The 20,233-nt window shown below is 40.0% G+C and overlaps 2 protein-coding genes across 2 annotated transcripts in view; one reads left to right on the forward strand and one right to left on the reverse strand.

The window, feature by feature from the left end:
• The window catches only part of uba7 (ubiquitin-like modifier activating enzyme 7), a 35,694-nt gene extending 20,087 nt beyond the window's left edge, over positions 1-15,607 (forward strand). Inside the window, exons 22-24 of the mRNA XM_040116468.1 lie at positions 12,392-12,493; positions 13,473-13,555; positions 15,218-15,607. Coding sequence (XP_039972402.1) covers positions 12,392-12,493; positions 13,473-13,555; positions 15,218-15,350 — 318 coding nt within the window. The 3' untranslated portion in view covers positions 15,351-15,607. The remainder of the gene's footprint in view (positions 1-12,391; positions 12,494-13,472; positions 13,556-15,217) is intronic.
• A 1,172-nt stretch (positions 15,608-16,779) lies between these two features.
• Positions 16,780-19,412, reverse strand: inka1b (inka box actin regulator 1b). Its single transcript, XM_040158707.1, has 3 exons — positions 19,302-19,412; positions 19,142-19,194; positions 16,780-17,911 (listed from the first exon to the last, which is right to left on the reverse strand). Exons 2-3 carry the CDS (start codon positions 19,142-19,144, stop codon positions 16,982-16,984), a joined length of 933 nt encoding a protein of 310 aa, XP_040014641.1. The 5' UTR covers positions 19,145-19,194; positions 19,302-19,412; the 3' UTR covers positions 16,780-16,981.
• Between the last annotated feature and the right edge of the window lie 821 nt (positions 19,413-20,233).

The following is a 20,233-nucleotide window of genomic DNA, read 5'->3' on the forward strand; positions in this document are numbered from 1 at the left end:
GCTTGCCCAATGCTCTCTACCAGTGTATGCTGTCTTTACTTGTCTGCTAGGCTGCCTGCTTGTTGTATGCCATGGAAATACTCCCTCTTCCATGTCTGTGCACACATCCTCCACACCCTGGTCTTAACTTCGTGCCCTTTCACGCTCCCTTGGTGCCCCTCTTCCCCAACTTGGCCTTTCAGTCTCTAATTGAATTAGCAGTGTTGGAGGCAAGACTCCTGATCTCAAGGAAGCCACTCCAAGGTCAATGCTCACACTGGTTCTTTGTTAATTGACTGCAGAAATGACGACGATTTCCTGCCTTCACAGGTAGCAATGTATTGAAACCAGATTTCCCAGAGAGTATTATGTGATCTTGCTGTATGGTCTGTAGAGCACCAGGATGGAGCTGGGATTTTGTGTTCATCTGCCCTAGACTCTTTTTCTGATAACTTTTTTATTCTATTTGATATCATGTTTCCTTCAGGTACATTCATAAATTAGGAAGAAGCAATAATGCTGGTACTTTTGCAGAGTAGTCATTCAATCCAGGGTGGTTATACTGTATGTCGGTTAACATGTAGACAGAAAAACCTGCAGCTACTTGATTTGTGATTTGAGCACTTGTATAATTGAAGGTTACACATCTGTCACACAAATAACAGGGACTGGCTTAGAGAAGGAAAGAGATCAACAAAGGGGGAGATTTACTTCACATGTGGTTAAATTTGTGTTGGGTTCCTTGGACTGCGCCAGTAAAGAAACAGAGTGAACATGATCCAGGGCCCTCAGTACTCCTCCAGGGGCTCCGGCATGGAGATGCATTGTGCAGTTTGTAACTCAAGACCCAGACATGAATAGTGCTCACGGGATAATGAATAATCTGTGATCAACATAGATGGCTTGTGCCGTCTGTTGTTTTCCAGAGTTTTTTTTTTTTTTTTTTTTGTGGTATTTTGTGTATGGCCTTATGTTGTTAAGTCATCGGTTGTTTTACATCGCATTGTTCCGTTACTGCTGTTCTTTACTTCCCCATTATTCATTATCTTCCCATTTATGTCATCAACAACAAAATTATGTCTGTACAGAGGTTGGATATAGACATCACAGACTATTGGAGATGGTTAAAATGAAAGCCCCCTTAAAAATAGCTATCCAGATGTTTTATATGGCAGCATATGTGTTGCAGCTCATAAACTCAGCATGTATGCTCCACATTTAGCCAAATTAAAAAGCTGGAGGCAGTAGTTAGCAGCTCTTTCAAATCATCCTCAATCATATCTCCTCATCTCATACATACTTAAGCCAGAGGCCAGAGTCTTTAATGAGAGACACAATAACAGGATGGGTTTTTGTTAGAAAGCCTGCCCCTCAACTAGTTTGTTCAGGGTCCAGATTAGTGTTCACACTGAGGCTGCAATCACTTTTCTAACGGGTCATTGAGCATGGCAGTGAATCCCGACCTGTTGCAGAGGCTGTAGTTGACCCTGACCTCTGACCTTCGTGGAGGAGTCCAAATGAAATTGCATTTTCCTTATAAATACAGTATTTTACAATATAAAAAGGGCATGCATTACTGATTGACCATTCACAAAACCCCTCCCCCGGCACAGAAGGCCTATCAAACTTTGGATTTTGGATGGTAGATGGGGCCTAGAAATTATACGTATTTAAAAAAGCTTGGAGGATTGTTTCTTTTTTTAGCCTTTCCAAAAATAAAAATAAAAGAGCAAAAGTATAATGTTTAGAGTAAACAATGTGTATATGCTCTAATGTAATCAGCAGATATTCGCATATCTGGGCAACTGGCTTACTACCTATGGTAGCAATCTGGTAACTGTCGACTTTTTGGCTTAGCCATGCAGCTTTAGGCTCAGTCTTTTAGCAATATATCTTGTATGTAGCCATTGATTACATATTTAAGATCCATTTACAGTGTTCCCCTTTTAAAATGAGTCAGTCTCAAATATTAAAAAGTAAGCTGGAGTCAGCATTTTCAACCAACTCATGGAGCTAACATTAGCTTAATCAGTTAGCTACCAACAGCTTATGAAATCTGCTGAAATGACTGTCATTTCAGCCTGCAAAATTCAGCCAGAAATGAGAAGTCTGCTTGTCTTCCACTTTCTGAAATCGAAGACACATTATTTAAAAAAAAAATGACTGTGAATTACAAGCAGTTAATCTGCCAATGGGGACTGGGCTTAGTCAATCAGTCAGTTATTCAAGCTTCACTTAATGGATGTTTTCACCTGAAATGTTTGACAGAAATTATTTTTACAACCTTCAGAAATATGTAAAGCTGATTTGAATCAAGTAATTTAAAGGTTGAAGATGAGTCCAATACTTCTACTGTGAGTTTGTCTATTGCATATGGAGAAGGAGAAGATAAGAAAGCTAGTAATGTGGGGCATGTTCTAAATGTCTTTTATAGTCAGTTTTTATACTAGTCTGTTTAAAGAGCATTTGAAAATAGCTTTAAATATTGAAATTATGTTGGTTTTGATACCTCAGCTATGTGCTCTGATAATAACAATCTGGTAGATTCAGTTGAATGTTAAATAAACCTGAAAGCAAAATTTGTACAAGGAGCCAACTTGAAACAGCAACAATTTAAAGGATGAATATGGGTTTCTGTCTTTCCATTTATCCCTTTCTTTCATCCATTGCAATCTCAATATTTGCCATGTCTCTCAATATTTCATTTCTTCAGGCCTGCTGAACTCATTGGAAGCATCATGTGGAAGTTACGAGAGGTATCTGTCCCAGAGTTTCATTATTCTCTCATTAAAGCACCAATGCTGGCATGAGACAGGTCGCAGGATTCTCATTAGTGACATTAAATCTACGTGTCTAGGCTGTTGCTGATGTCTACAAATTTACCCATGAACTCTGAATTCTAAAGGCGTTGTGTCATGTCTAGCTCAATTGTTTCTTCATTTCTCTACCAACAGACAGAGGAAACGTTACCTGATACATATACACAAAACCTCCCGGCTTGGGTCACTGTATGTAATAATAATTTCACAGGTGGTTAATAATACCTATAAGCCGTGTCCTCTGCCCTGCTGTCTATCTGCAGACTGTATGTTGTTCCCCCTTATGTATACAGTGTACATGAGGCACTGACTAACCATACACTTTGCAATGTTTTGTAAATGACATAGAATAAAAATATATTTTTACTAGTCTTAAAAGCCACGCGAATGTGCTCACAAAGGAATGGAAACAGTTATTGTACATCCACAGGCTGTGGCTGCAGGGTTATTAATAGCGCCTCATTTTTGTGCAAATTTCATGCTTTGCTACCAAATTGATGTTTTTTCCTCAGTTTCCTTTGTAATGAATGAGGGAGGACCTTGCAACCATTGGCAACAGTCTGAGTGGCTCAGGCAGTGAAGGCTCAGTCTTCCCCTTGCAATGGCAATATTAAATACTATGTTTACAAACAAATGAAGCGATGCAGTGGGCATCCACAACTGCAAAGTGTACAGGTCTCCAGTCAGTAAAGGATCACCAAAGTTGCACGTCTGCACCAATTTTCATGGGACAGTTTGTTCAGTAAAACATAATGGCTTGTAGGTATTTGTGGTACCTTAATACACATTTTTTTTTCCAAAGTGTGCTAAAACAAATCTAAGATTGTAGTAAACCTGCGATACTAGAATATTTCCTCTGCTGTATCTGAGTAGATGCAGCTTTAATTTGCCCTAATTAAGTGTTCAGCGCCTTGTGAGGTAGATGGAAGTGTCATGTGTCGCAGTCTGACTTGTTTGTGTCCAACATCAGATAAAGTAAGAGCTTATTAACTACCGACAAGAATAGGACATCATATTGACCTACAGATATCAATAACTTAATCTAGCGACCAGTACATGAAAGAGTTACATCATTCGATGCTAGATTACACCACATAACCGAGGAGTGTGACCTTTGATTACTAAAATATCTGATCAATGTAGCAAATTGTGACGTAGCAACAAAGGGCTCATTGATGACAGTTTACATTCTGAGCTATATGCTAATGTTGAAGTGATGTGTGTCAATGATGCATTTGCAGACGTACTAGCTGTGTCTGAATTCCACTGTACATACCAATATGGGCTAACGTAAACATAGTAGGGGTAGTATGCAGTTAGTATACAAGAAATCAAAGCTGTGTACCATTTTGTACAGGAAATAATCCAATATAGTCATCAGTCTAAGAGCATTTAAAAAACACTTCAGTTGACAAGACCTCTTTGTTATCAGTGCATCATTCTATCTGCACTGATATATGCCTGATCCTGTCACATAAAAAAATTAGATATGGAATAAGACACCAGCATTTATTAGAAATTGTGGAAGCACTTCAACCCACATTTCGGGGCCTGTTGTACGGACCAACAGATGCATCACTTTGAAGCATTTTGATGATAATCCATGGCTTTATAACTGCAACATCTATCAGACATGCTGTTGGAGTGTCTCTTCAGGCTCCAACGTGTCGGTGGTCCATTTGTAAGAGGAGCGTTTTATTGACTCAGACCTTCTGCCCCAGGTCATTTTCAGTCAAATGGAGTGCTGTTATCTTCTCATTTGAAAGACAATCACATTGAGACTCTGTTTGCTGTTTTACACGTCAATGGAAGCCTTTCAGCAGCAAAGGGCTGCTTTCAGTTTGTGTGCTAAACTCGGCACTCTCCTGAGAAGTGCCACGCCTGCTCCTCCTCCACCCTGCACCAATATATCAGAAGTCATCCTTCAAGACTTAAGGTTAACAGTCTTAGATTTGAATTGTCTTTAATACAAATTGTCCAGTTTTTAATTTATTTATTATGTGGGCAGTGTGTAAGACTGGATTTCTGTCAATTTCTTTGGGGTGTTAGGCTGATAATTGCACAGGGCTGGAGTGAGCAGTTGGAGGTCCCAGCCATCTGTTTCTTCATTGCAGCCCAAAGAGAGTGTTGATCAATAGTGATCAGGTAGCAGATGACACTCCCGATCAGACAATGGGCACTTTTTACATGACAGTACTGTTGTCCCTCTGTAAAAAGGCCATACAAGGAAACACAAACACACATGTTCCTGAGGATTTAGGTCATTTGCTCTTCACCAGCATAATTTCTGATAATGCTAAAGCTTTTCAACTGATTCACGTGTGATATTACTATGATTTTAGGTGTTTTAATCTAGATTACATAAAGCATGTTTATGTATAATATATATTATGGCTGGAAGCCAAGAATACTGATTAGTGAGACACAGTCAACAGAAGCTTTTGTGCTCACTTGAAAATGATGTTGGACTCGGTTTGTATACAGAAAGATTGTAGCTTTTAAAAGCAATTAAATTGGGACATTTTCAGATTCATCAAAGCAGTTGCTCGAAATAACACTAAGTATAAAGCATGGCCGTCCATTTATTGATCAAACAGAAAGCTCCAGGCTTTGTATCTTAATAACAACATAAATTGCAGCTTGAATCTCTTATTTCATACATAAACATAACACAGTTTAATGGAAGAAATTGACTGTTTTTCCATAATTTTGTAACAAGTTGCTGAACACGACGAAAGGATTAAATATTTAGTGGTGTCCCTGATTTTCATTTGCTAGGATTTAACATTTTTAAATGCTTTATTATCAGTTGTAGCATGTTATTGCGAACCTCACTGCATAATCCATCACTTCATGCCTATTCTGAATTACAGACACACACACACACACACACACACACACACACCCACAGAGTCACATTATACAGATATACTCCAATTTCCAGGAGCACTCGGGTGACCTTGCAGACCATTTACAGCTGTGAGCTTCCATCCATTGATGTTGTGATGTGATCGGTAGTATCACTGTTTATTGCCATTGTCCGTCCGCTGTACGTATGACATAAAGGAAGGCATATTAATATTGCATGGGTGAACTCAACACGAAAAAGAGGAAACTAATTATCCACTTATGCCTCCAGTAAATGCAGTCGTTGTTTAAAATATGAAAGATATTTCCTGGAATTAGTTTTAAAGAATGTTGTTTCCTTTGTTTACGCAATTGTTTTAACTTTATGGCTCTATGTAATGCTGTTGTGACTACAATTGTTTAAAACTATCTGTCTCATACATCACTTAGCAATAATATATATTTGAAAGATTATACGTTTTAAGGACGATAGTGCCAGCTCATCTTTAAATTAATAATTTGTGTGATATTAGGTAAGATAATATCAATCTTTGATTACATTCAACCCAGCAAAAAAGACACTAACCCATCCACTTTAAAAAAAGACAGGCTGACAATGCACTATTTTCCACTTTTTCCAGTATATCAGAGTCACATAACTTTGCTCTACTGCTGGCTGTACTGCAATGTACAGCATACTGTGTGCAGTAGTTAGCAGCACCACTACCGTACGGTATGTTCAGTGAAATACTCTTTGACTTTCAGGCTCGGTTTAGGACTAAACTAGGACATGAGGTGTTACTGAAAAGTTACCAGATTGTCTTCAGAAGGAAAGCTAAGGGAGGCTAAAAGAGATTAAGATGAAAATATGATCCAGAAAAACCACACAGATCCTCCATCTGCCTCCCCTAAAGCTCAATTTGAAGCCCTCCAAAGGAAAAGAGTTGGCTTTGAAGAAACAGGCCTCTAGCCACAGCGGGTTGTAAAAATGTTTCCACTGTTGGGATTCTGGCCAGATAATGAAGCTGAAGCAGGAGCGTGCCTCGGCAATGCTATTCCTTGTGGCAGACTGCAGGGAGGAGGACTTACCAAAGTTTGCCTACTGATCCCAGCTTCCTGTCTCCAAAAATGCTCCATTTTCTTAAAGGGCAAGATTGAAAACTCACATTATGATTACACTCCAAATGCAGTGAACTGTGCAAAAAGACCAGCATGATTGCGTTCCCTGAAGGGGATCACAATCAGACTGGGATTCATTCTACCTCCTTATCGGGTTGACTTGGCTGAACTTCCTCTGGCTGCACTACATTCCCATGCCATAACCTATATCCGCAGACAGAGGCGTCTAGTTTTGGGTTTCATCAATTGGAAGCCCTCGTTATCACATGAGTCATTATTTCATATCAGTTCCTGTGTTGTTCCTGGGACCCAGTGAAAAAGAAATAATCCTAAAGTCTTTACCTTGCAAATTCGTTAGCAGTAATTAAAACCAAAAAAATGAAACAGATAAAAAAAATGAAGACAAAATTAGGCAAAATCAGGACCGTAAAATGCCGACATACAGTACATTTAAAACAGGCAAGAATTCTGTTTTTTAAGTAAAGTATAAAATCATACTGATATTCCCTGATATCCTTTGATAAGTTGTTTGACTTTTGATCCTGACCGTGACAGTGAGGCTTTTTCGACTTTTGCTTCAGGCCTTCTCAGAGATACTCAGACTGAGCTGTGACTCATTGGAAATAACAACGTGTGATAAAGCCTGATTTTTTATGACCTTTTATCATGTAATTCTGTAAAGCTGAAGTGTGGGGAAAGGAGAATGGCTCACATGTTCTGGCTGTACTTTTTATTGAACATTGTCCCACATGTACTGCTAAGAGGTCATTTTTGACTTAAAGTTATTTGGGCTTTGGACTTCAATATAAGGGAGGTGTTTTTTTTTAAAGTAGTTTTTATATAAAGTGTAACAAAATCTCATACAGTTTTCATAATCATCTAATCAAAATTTTTAAAAATAGGTCATTGTGTTATTGAGGCCAGTTTCAGATCTCACCAGTTTGCATAACAGACAAATGATTTATTTTGTGATAAGGTAAATTTAAAAAAAACAAACATATATGTTCTCTTCTATTTATTTATATCTGGTCCTTTTTTTTTTTTTTTTTTTACAGCTTTTAGGACTAGAAATTGACAGCATGAAGGTGTGTGTGTATGTGATATTGTTTGTGCCTTATTTTAAGATTAAATTTTTCTGGAAAAACAGGAGAGATTGCCAGGCTTCCTGTCAACAAGAGGAAGCAGCCTGAAGCCTTGGTTGTTCACGAAAGATGATAACCTCATATCTGAACTTGGAACATAGACAGGGAGAATTTAGAACATGTATGGTATTTAATAAGACAGAGGAAGAATTTGGTCTCATTTCAAAAAATACAAACATAGATTCTGTTAAGGACAGTGGAATATTTTGAATTTGCCCTTATTTCTCAAGATGAGGATGAGAAGAAGGAGAAAGACAAAACAAGGATTTAAGCATTGAAGTATTAAATGATCAAGCATTACAATTATTTGTGTGGCTGCTATATGAAAATAATGTTGTTTCCAAACTGTGACTTATGTTGATACAACTACTATACACGCTATGGACAATTTACATTCAAATAATATTATCTGTGATTATCATAGAGAAGCAGTTGACTCGAAATGTCATTGTGTTCCTTTATTGTTTTGGAAAAACCAGCTGCGTCATGTTTTAGGGGGAAGTTCAAAGCTCCATTTATAATTCAGACTAGAATATTTGGAGCAGATGAGGGTTTTGGCTGTCCTCCAACAACAGAGCAGACAGAGTATAGACTTATACGTCCACCACTGTGGCTCTAGTCCACTCAGGCCCATGAAGTGGCCGTTTGTCTCGTCCTCATCCTCTGAAGTCAGACTCAGAGCAGTTCAGTCACCCAGAATCCTGTCTGCCAGCTCTGCTTTATGTCCAAACAGACCTCTGGATCTGCAGACACCCAGTGAGATAGGACAGTACTTGAACACTGCACACTTGAGGACAGTATTGAAGCCTTTCTTGAGGTAGAACAATTTGTCAAATATAGGACATCATGTGACTCTTTGTCACTGTGTGTTTACCTCTAACAATTCTTATGTTCATCGCCAGACACACTAGAAACCTATTTTTAATGCATTTAGCCTGAACCCACTCAGAAGGCACAGCCTGCCATTTTCCAACTCCAACCATAATTTTGAAACTCCAACCATAGGTTCAAGCTGATTTTTTGCAGCTGTGATCAGCCACCAAGCAGCTCTTGGCGCAGACTTGTCAACTGCGCGTGCTGTCAACATAACAGGTGACCTCTCAGACAGTAATTCTATGCTCTAACCTCAGCACAACCTTTCCCAACATTAATTGAGTGGACTTATGTGATATTATGTAATATAAGCTCTTCCTTTGGATTGGTCTTTTTATGACTGCAGTGTCAGCCTTTAGAGCAGTTGGTTTATTAAAATATTTGTCAAAAATGTTAGGTAAAGGTGTGTCTATATATTATATACTGCAGAGAAGTGCATGTGGCCACACATTAAAGCAGATTTTATGTTATTTTCCACACTGGTAATTTTGTTCAATGGTGCTCTCAGAGAAAAACAATTACTCTCTGCTTCACATTTCTTCTCTTTCCCCAGAGATGACTGTTTCATCTGGGCATTTTTATTTTTTATTGTGCAAGTTCCATGAGAAAGATATGCTGTAGTTGTGCTTGTGGGGAACCATTTGTAATTGTTTCCAGCAGACAGTTTGGTTCCAGCATTCTCGCTTATGTTTTTTCTCCTCTGCTATAGTGTTGAGGAGTTTACGTCACTCTACATACGTCTTGACGGGGTAGTTGATTGGCTTCGGGTTCCTGCCAGAGTTGTGCGACAGATATGTGAGAGGGGAAGGGAGGAGAGGGGGTAAAAATAGACTGCATGCTTGCCTTGCATTGTGTAAAATCAGCATCTGTACACAAAAGCACTCATGAAAATTTTTGGCATTGGACCACTAAAAACAAAGGTCCATTTTACAGTCCAACAAGGAATTTGCATTTGCACAATCATTTAAAAAAAGAAAGTCTTTTGTACACTGTGCATTTCAGACTCTGATTGTGTTCGGCCCATGGAAAGTTTGAGGTTGTACTGATAATTCACCCTGCAAAGGCATTAAAGAAGCTAACATGACCAAGAGATAGACGTGCATCTTGCAAACAAAACTTGCTTTGTCTGAAAACTGGGACAAAGGACCTAGACACCCAGTCAGACTTTAAGAGAAGTATGCCTCGAGTGTGTCTCCATAACCCCAAGCCCCATGAGTGGTGGGAGTTGTGAGGGCTGGTCAAAAAGTTCCCCTTGGCTGCTGGAGCAGAGATAATTGGACCCAGGTTTAGCTGGAGTTTTGGTATTCGCATCTCAAGCCAAGTTTTGATCTTCACAACCTCTCTTACCAGACAGTGTCTGTCCGAGCAGGTTCGCCTGACCAAGTGACATATTATGACATATTTTCTGCATATGAGGAATCCTGACCCATTTCAGGTCAGGTGATGTTTTTTCTTCTGGTCTTGCACATGTGGATTATGATGTTTATGGTAAACACATGGTATCATTGTATGATATCTATCACGCGGCAGTAGAAACAGCAGTGTTTATGTTTGCAGGGGTTAAATTTATCTGTCTAGGGGTCAAGTCTTCATATTCTGTCTTTGTTTGGGGGTCAAGGGTTGATCCTATAGGGATAGTGATTTAGAGGATGCAGAGTTGCTGTTGGTTCATCAATCCTAAAATCTGATCTCATGAGATGTGAGGGGTATAACAGCAGTGCTTTAGGGTGACAGGAGAAAAGGTTGCGTAATAATGTTTGTGTAATTACCTCAATGAATGACTGTAATTATTAAGCTTCATACAGACTCACGAGACTCCCTCATCACCATTTCTCTTGTCATAAGGTCTTGATGTATCAAATTCATTCCAGTTTTGTCTTAATTTATGCCACCCTTAAATGTGAAAGGACATAGTTGGTAGAGGTCCTTTGATTTTAGCCAAGGAAACAGTCTGACTTTAGTGGCAGCAATGTCAGTCAGTGGGTTGGTTAATCCACCACTTTAGTACAGAATAAAATATCTCAAGGGCCATTGCACGAATTGCCATGAAATTTTTGTACAGACATTCATGGATCCCATGCAATGTATCCCTTTGGCTTGGGTGATCCCTTTACTTATTCCCTAGGTTGACATTTCTGGTTTTTAGTGAAATTTCTTTACAGGTATTGGCTTGATTACCATGAAATTTTGGACAGACATTCATATCTCCTTCAGGATGAATTGTAATAACTTTGGTGATCCCTTCACTTTTCATTGGAAGTCATCATCAGGTCAGGGTTTCAATTTGTTCAGTACTTTGGTTTATGACCAAATACCTGCAAAGGTAATGACATTCCCATTAGCCTCAGCTGTATTTTGGGTTTGTGTAAATAACAAATGTTAACTTGCAAAAACTCATTGTTGTGAGAATATTAGCATGCTGACATTAGCATTTAGCAAGAGCCTCACTGGGTTGCTTCTTTGGCTAAAGATTCTGTCTTGTTTCATACAGATTTAAAACTGCACCTAATGATTATTTATCCAAATGTATTCCTGATATTTTGTAAATTAATTTTTGTCTAATAAGTATTTTAAAAAATAAACAAATGTTTATCCACAGGGCCCAATGTGATGTATTCAAACTACTTATTTGTCTTATTTATCATAGTCCAAATATAAGTTTAGAATAATATAAAGCAAAAACGCAGCAATTCCTGACATTCAAGAAGATGTAAACAGCAAATACTGTATTTGATATTTTACTTTACTTACATTTTTTTTTACTAAAATTGATAATTGACAGATTGTCAATTAAGTGTCTGTCATAAACTAAATGATTCTTTTAGCACCCCATACATGCATCAGGGTGGTAAGGCTGTTATTATAGAGACAGACTATCATCCCCTGTTTTGACCCAACAGTTTAAGCCTGTTTACATAGCCAGATTTCAAGTGTCTCTCTTCACCACAGAAGACTCACAGAACTGCAGGAAATTCAGACAGGAAACGGCCCCATAAAGCTCAAACTTCAGCTACTTGAAGTGCAATCTGGCAAGGTGTCTGGAAAAATTCCTATGTTGTTATTTCACTGCCTGGAGCAACACATATTCAGTCAGATGCAGGTTTTATAAGCCACATACTCAAGTTGCACTAATCTCATCTGCCCCAAATTATACAGACACTGACATGGCTACATGGATTTTATACTAGCTCAAGATGATAGTAAAACTGTGAGAGGTAAGTAATTCTCCTACTTGGAAACCTGAGAAAAGCAAGAGTCCCTCTGTCATATATGAGGAAGCACCTTCTTGACCTCATGGTAGCTTGTTCCCGTCCCTACTGCGGCGTTCAGGGCGCTGCTGATTGTTCTCAGCTGCTTTATAACACAGTGATGATAAATGCAGTCTCTCTGTCTGTGAGTGTCCAGGGCTCTTGTTATGGACCCAAACATTTTGTGCACATCCATCACAGCAAGTGGTACTTCATCTGTCAACTTTGTGTGTGTGTGTGTGTGTGTGTGTGTGTGTGTGTGTGTGTGTGTGTGTGTGTGTGTGTGTGTGTGTGTGTGTGTGTGTGTGTGTGTGTGTGTGTGTGTGTGTGTGTGCGTTGGTGTATGTATCGTGTCTATCGGCAGGTTGCAGGAGAGAAATACACCCTGTGGGATGGCTTCCTTGTTGAGGGCAGACGCAGCGATCAACAGGAAATGACCTTGGGCGATCTGCTCCAGTATATCAAGGTACGACCTCCTTATTCCTCTCAGACAGGAAGCAAACGCTTTCTTCACACCTGGTGTTACTAAGTGCGTATTTTATGCATGCTCTTTTTTTTTCTTAAACCTGTTCACCTTCTTCCAGTGCACACAAAATCCAAACTTTTCCATTTAGGCTCTTACTTATCTTCTTACAACTTAGATTTTATGGTCAGTACAGAACTGGCTTAGATGGGTAAACTGACACAGTTTGAAACAAATGCATAAAATCTTGTTACTTTAATAAATAAATATTACCTTCAACAAAATATACAGAGAAGTACTAGCTTAATAGATGAGTAGATAAGCCTGTCAGGACTGTTGCAATTTGATCTTCTGTCTTAGTAAAATTGAAGCCATTTTCAAGTTTCTAACATAATTTCTGCATCATCTCAGTTATCTCAGTAGAGGAGAAAACCCATCCTTTGGTTCCAGACTGCTTTGACAGTGTTGTATAAAAGCTGTCTTTTTTTTCTACCTTATCACTTATAAGGAGAGACAAGAGCTCGCAAATACATACGACATATGCTCTATAGGACATTGTCTTTAGACTAGGATATAGGTCAATTGCAGCAGAAATGTGTGAAAATGAATGCTAGTGTGGTTTTTGTTGCGTACACCATCTTGCCCTAAACAGACATTTGGTTTATTGATACTGCTGGAGTTTGTTCTAAGAAGACAAAGGGAAAATAAATTGGCAAGTTTTCTCATTTGCGCCAGGTTTTGTTTAACCTCTGACTTGCCGGGTTCACCGTGGTTTGTTTGTGGAAACACAGCAGAGCTTCCTGAACTGCTGAAGTTGTTTTAGGCCACATGTCATCATCAGACCTTTAGCTCTGCAGGCTGCTGTCTTTGTAGAATTTACCTCTGCATAATGCCTGTAGGCAATACTGGCATTTCTTTTTATGCCTTGCTATGCTTGTTATATTGTACTGTCGATTTAATTGAATTATTTGTCTTTGTGCAGGAAAAATACAGCTTGAACATCTGCAGTCTCTTCTATGGAACAGCTATCTTGTACTATGGGCAAGAGGAGAGGCTTCAGCAGAGGTATGTCCACTATAGACAAAGATACAGTACAATGTAGCATCTACTGTACAGTACGTGGCCACACAACCTTTTGCACGTAAAACAATCACAGGGAGCAGCCTCCCATTGTTTGTTTAGAGGCTAATGGCAGGATGAGGTGTTTCCTCTAATCCTGTGAGGAGAGCGCCTGTTGACACACTCACATGCTACATGTGATGTGATGATTGAGCCTGCTCCTCCTCAGATTTCCTTCTGTTTGTTTAGGACAAGAGTTAAAGGGTTAAATTAATGTGATCTTTTTTTCTGAATCTGAAGAGCCACGCTGTTCAAGCCTTTTCAGCGCTGCAGCACATTAAAGGCACGTTTTTTTAAAAGCCCCAGGGTGTCTGAAGAGAATCCGATGTCTCATGCTGTGAGTGTTCCTCATCGGGTTAAAGAACTGAGTAGAATATGCACCCTCAGGGATGTTTTGATTCATGAAACCGTAATAAATCTGGTTTAAACTATAAAGTTTTTAGGTGATAAATTACTGGGTAAATTGAAATATTGGATTCTAATCTAAACCTTGCTGTCAGGTCTTCTTGTTGATCTTGAAACAGACTGTGTGCATGTCCTTTTCTGTTTTTGACAGTCTTGTCCCAGGGGAGCTGGAGCTAGTGTTGTGGTTAGATGAAGCTACAGGCATAGAGGGGCAGAGTGCTGTGGACAGCAGGCCGTACATGACAATTCCCTCTCCAGTACTCACTTCCTGTGCAGTTGTCCTGCCCCGAGCTTCCTGTACTGGGCCAGTAAAGGGGGAACATAGAAATAAAAAACATAGATTACATGAAAAATCCTTGCAGGGGGAAAATAATATCATTCTATACTTTTATTATTGTCAGCAATTCCTATGAGAAGACCAAAGCATATGGCTCATTAGTCCATCTCTCAATAATTTTTTGACTTCCCTACACTGTTTGTGGCCCCAGGCCCATTGGTTCCTACTGAAGATGTATATCCTTAAAAACAGGTTGCTAATACATAGTTCCATTTTTGAAAAAGGTTAAATCGTTTTCTAAAACTGCTGGCCTGTGTAGTAGAAGAGGTGCATTTTAAATCTGCGGATTAATACGCATTTGGTTGTCTAATGAGTATTTACTGCAGCGGGGTGGTGTAAACTGCAGTGCATCATCATAATGAAGGACTATTCCAGCTGGAGGAACATTGTGGCTTATTAATGTGGTCTTAATAGATTTTTGATTATTATATACCTCTACGGCACAGAGAAATCAGCTACACTCAGTTGGCAGTTTACTAAGTACACCTAGCTACAACTAATGCAGTGTAATGCGACTGTTAAATCAACAGCTCTCTACAAAGGTTTCAACAAAAACTGAACATTATAACTTTCCTGAAGGGAGGATTTATTACAGGACTATTAGATTAGTCATATTAGACGGCATTAGTTTTAGCTAGGTGTTCCTAATAACCTGCCAACTGAGCATATGTCAGGCTTCAGCTACGTGGACAATACTTGGTAGGATCAACTCATTGTTGGTTGTAGTCTTTTCATTTAATTTGTTGATGATAAGAAAAAGCAAATATTAGACACCAATACTTATTTGCCTTGGTGATTGAGAGACACTTTTTAGAAATTAAATTATTTTAACTGTATGGTCTATATGCTATATATTTGTTTTGTAGTGTGTCTGACGTGGTGAGAATGGTCACCAAAGCAGACATCCCTCCACACAAGAAGATGCTGGAGCTGATCCCCTCATTTGCTGAAGATGAGGACTGTGAGTCAGTCCCACCCATCAGGTACATGCTTTTCTGATGCCATCGACGGGAGGCTTCCACAGTGTATAGCACTCGCATGGAACGGCTTCAGTGTGACAAAGCAAACTTAACATTTCTGTGACATCATATCATGAAAAACAATCTGAATTTGTTGCTTTAGCTGTTGTGTGCAAAGGTTTATATCTGCATGTTTTTTTTTCCAGTAACTGCTTTCTCTTCGTTTTTCCTTTACGTTCCACATGGCTTCTGAATAATTGCAGTCATACTGTGATCATTTTTCTGTTAATCACACTTTGAATAATTCCACAATCACACTGTCTAATCAATTGTCCTGTCCTTTAGCCAAGTCCCAAAAAACACCCCCAAAAAAGTCTGAAACGTTGATGCCCGGCTCCTTTTTCAGCCTTTTTTGTCACTATGGCCATCTCTTATGTTCTTAATATTATTACCAGAAACTTTACCATCAAGTCTCCTTTGCTATCTTTTGGTTTTTATTCACATGTAAAATGTGTCTTTTAAGAGCTCAAGTGGTTGGGAAGATGCTTGCGAAGGCATATGGATTAGATGATCTGGCACTGTTGGGGCAGTGCTGGACTGGATTCGAGATCTAATTCGGGTTAGGCTGAGCTTGATGTTGAAGGGGTGCAGTTAGACCAGGCACTTTGACGATTCAGGGTGCTTTTGCCATCTAGACACAGCTGTATTGGGTTAATCCTCCTTCAAACACACATGTGAACCTGTCCCTCCCTGAAGAATCCCTGAACTGGTCAGAACAGGGCAACTGGACTCATCTTCAAGGAACTTCATATTTCCGAACGTGGTTTTGTCCTACCCTTTTCCAAAACTTCACTTTGTTTCACATCACGCCCGCACATTAATATGTTGTTATCGTTAATATGCTCTACTGTCTCAGTTGGATATATTTGAATCATGTCATGAGGAACCCTCTCCATGATTACTGCTGCAGCTACTTTTAGATGTACTTTCTAAGTGTGCAATTGGGCTGTGATTGAAGGATGCTGTATGTGATTAAATAAATATATGTCTATGAGGAACTGTGTTATTTTGTTCCACTTCAGTATTACGTCTCTCTTCCCTTCCCATCTTTTATATTGTTCAGTTCACAAACATATTTTACTATGATGACCACACCCAACCTCCCATTTTTAATCAAGAAGAAAAGTTGAATTTAATGGGTTTACAAAGCTTTAAGTTGGTAACTATGTGGGTTCTTTTCAGATTACTGAATTGTGATGTGGATAGCTATAGCTGTTGTAAATATATATTTCTTAAAATTCTTTGTCAGGTTATTTTATGCCTAATCACTGACTGATTAAGCTAAAAGATAACACAAAATATTGTATTGATGTCAATGGCGGACAGATGCAGTTACCCACACAACATTTTATGTCTCTCATAGTGTTAAGAAGAAGCTTGAAATGGTGTGATTATCCACAAGAAGCAACATGGCAGGTGGCTAAAATAGTTAGATTGTTACAGCATTTAGAATTGCTTATACTCAAGCAGGAACAGACCACATTTTCATTAAATACACAAAAAAACCCTTTATTCCAGATGTATCAACATTAGAGACAAAATCCAGTTAAGAAAATCGAAGCATCTTATTTTAATTTCTGTTAAAGGGTTAGTCCATAGTTTCAGTCTCACTCAAATGTATCCAATGATGTCATTGCATATGATGGGTTGTCGGCTGCCAGTCTTCATCAGAGCGGTGAACTGGTAGAAGTCAGTGTCCAGTTGATGCAGTCCTGTGTGGGACTGGTGAAAGAAAGGTTTGAGAGCCTGGAGTCCCACAGGACAGGACATCCGTTTGGAAGCGCCTGCAGCCCTGCTGACCCTTGCTGAGTCTGCTGGCCTTGGCCTCACCTCTACACTTTTAGACATCCCTGCCAGTCTCTTGCGCATGTTGACCAAAACTTCTTTAGCAAGGCGCCGGCCAGCACTGGGCTTCAGTTGTGTTGGCTCAGGACACTCTGGTAGGTCCATCCAGTTCTTTATCAAGTCAGCAAAGCTGTTGTCCCCCAAAACGAGGGGCTGTCTGTTCCTGCTGCGGCTCAGCAGCGACGTTGTCCAGTCCTCTGGGTCACTTGCCTCAAATGAGGTCCAGCGCTCCAGGCAAGCGTCCGAGGTTGATTTGGGACGGATACGGCAAGAAGGTCCTCTGTTTGTGCGGAGGCAGGCAGAAGATGAGACTCGCACGTTTCTGGTCCTCCTCAGCACCACACCTTCATCTTGCCAAGAAGCCTCAGAGTAACCCGAGTCCACGTCCACGCTCTTTTCACTGCTGGTGGAGCCTTGTGCCAGTCGTTCATGCTCCTGCTGCTCTTCCTCCTCTTCCAAGGGGCTGGCCAGGCAGCAGGCAGAGTCATAGGTGCTGGCTTCACTGGTGTCAGAAACATGTAGTCGAGTGAGTCGCTCCTGCTTGGCCCTCTGTTTGCAGAGCCGTGTTGCAGCGAAAGACCGAACACACGGTTCACTCAGTGGCCTTGGCCTGCTTATCTGCTTCAGGTCCTGCAAGGATCTCATCATGTACTGCATTTGGTCCTGGAGGCAATCAGTAGAATCTCCTAAACACAGCTACACAATGAGAAAGACACAAAGGCTTAGTGGTGCAGGCAGAATTCAAATTAAGCCTGTATTTAAAAATAACTCTGTATTTAGAAATAACACTACCAAAACAACTTAAAGAAAGAAAGGTTACAATCAACTTTTGTAGCAGGCGAAAGAGCAGTTAGGCTGTGCCCTGGCCAGTATAGCTGAGGCTTGAAAAGTTCCCTGTGTTATTTCCAGAACTGGGCCAATAAGATTTTTACCGGCTGAGATCACTCTGCTCTATGACCATACAACAAGTGAAGCATTCCTGACAAACCTCAGAGCAGTTTTATGGAGACCATCTCGTGCAGTATGATCCCAGAAAATGAAAATGTCATGGCTCTGAGAACAGGATGCACATTTTATACTGGGGAAACACTCCCTGCATCCTAAAGCTAGAGGGGAAGTTCGAACAAAGTAGAGCTGAATCATGGAGGAGTGCAGAGGCTCACTTATAATCTCTGGACTCCCCTCACTCACAGGATGTTGACTGGTCTGTATTATAAAGCAGGAAATGGCTGCAACGTTTTGGAATTACACAATGATCGTGTATTGATTATGAATCATAACATCTTCCAGTCTTTAGATAAACTGAAATCAGAGCAAGTGTAATCAGAAGATTAACTTTTTTTCCCTCGTGTACTTTGTCCGTTTTTACAAGTTATTATAATATTAAGTTTGCTGAGCCTCCCTGCCCTGCCAGGGTTTGACTTGGAGTAGCGAGGACACCACAATGCCATGATGTTATCACAGCTGTGGGTGCTGAACCATTTGGCCCCTGGGGGAGACTTATCTGACATACAGAGACATCCTCAGTGGGACTCTGTGGTCAGTCTGCCACTTTTAAAATGCCCTGTTCTCCTTGGTGTTCTCCTTGGCTGCTTTCACACAACAGGGAGAAGTGACTCACTCAGTTGTATACATTTGGCAAGCACAGTTTGGTTTGAATTAACTGTGACTTGGGGGATTACAACACATCATCTTTACAACCCCCCCTCCTCCTTTCAAACAGTCATGAAAGGGAAAACTTTAAGAATCAGAACTAAAATGTTCTGTTCACTAGTTTGTGCAAAAAAAAACAACCCCAAAACGACTAAAGTGTCTCAGAGAGTCCTCAGCAATGGTCTTTACAATCACAGTGACGCCACTGCAATGCAACTAAACTGGTCAAATATATGAAAGCACGTGGGGAAAAAAGGAAAAGAAGAAACTTACCATTGCATGTGAGTAAATATCTGCAGCGAAGTTCAGGATCCCGTCAGTTGTTTCTGCGACGAAAAAAAAAAAAAAAAAACCCAGCGCATTAGATAAGTGATCAGTTTGTCACCAGTACGCTTCTCCAGCCATGTAGTAATTTACAAGTAACAACACTCACCTTTGCATTTGCTTCAGGATGAGCTCCCAGCGCATTCGACAAGTCCACAGATTACAGTTTATCGGAGGTGACGCCTCTCCGAGTTCCCTCTCTCCCTGAACCTGATGAGGGTCTGACAGCGGACTTTGACGATGCTGAGCTCTTCTCTGCAGCAAATCAGCGCAGCGCATCGCAAAACCGGCCAATGGCAAGTCGCCTGAAACAAGATACCTCCCTGCGTGATTACAGGGGTTCACACTGTAACTGTATTGTGTCGTACTGCACTTTTGAGGCTCCACATCTGGAGCTGGATAGTGAGATCATTTTCATTTAACAATAAATAAATGATCACAGAACCTTTTAAAAGGGTTTCCATGGGACTACTAAGTGTCCAAATACTAAGAAATGTTGTCAATAATCGACAATGATAACTATAATCGATTAGTAATTACTTTATTTTTAAGACCAACTCTTTTCATTGTATTTTCCATAGGCTGTGTGCATTAATGCTGAGTATAAACTGTCACTTTTGCAAAAGTTGTCTTGGACAAATACTGAAACTCTGCGGCACTGAAATCTACATGTCGCCACCTTGTGGATCTCCCATATCACCATTCTCTCTCGTCCCTGAATATAAACCTTTTCGCACCCTGTCTGAGGGTCTTAGCAAGGCATACGGTCTAGTCGGTATTTTTTTCTTAGTGGGTATTTTGAAATGCAAACGTGCTATTGGCGCTCCTGTGAAGTTCTCATTTCATTTGGAGATGAGCAAAGTATTCATGACTGCGCCTCCCCGCCTCACCTCAGCGGATGCTGAGAACACTCTGTATTGTAATTCGGCCAAGTGCAGTGGTGAAACAAATGCCCGGGGTAAAAGCGCCAGCACAAAGGTGTAAAAATATCCCATTACAAGTCTAGCATCCAAAATCCTACTTGAGTAACAATAAATATAA

The sequence above is a fragment of the Xiphias gladius genome, chromosome 21, assembly GCF_016859285.1.
Source record: "Xiphias gladius isolate SHS-SW01 ecotype Sanya breed wild chromosome 21, ASM1685928v1, whole genome shotgun sequence".
Classification (NCBI taxonomy): domain Eukaryota; kingdom Metazoa; phylum Chordata; class Actinopteri; order Istiophoriformes; family Xiphiidae; genus Xiphias; species Xiphias gladius.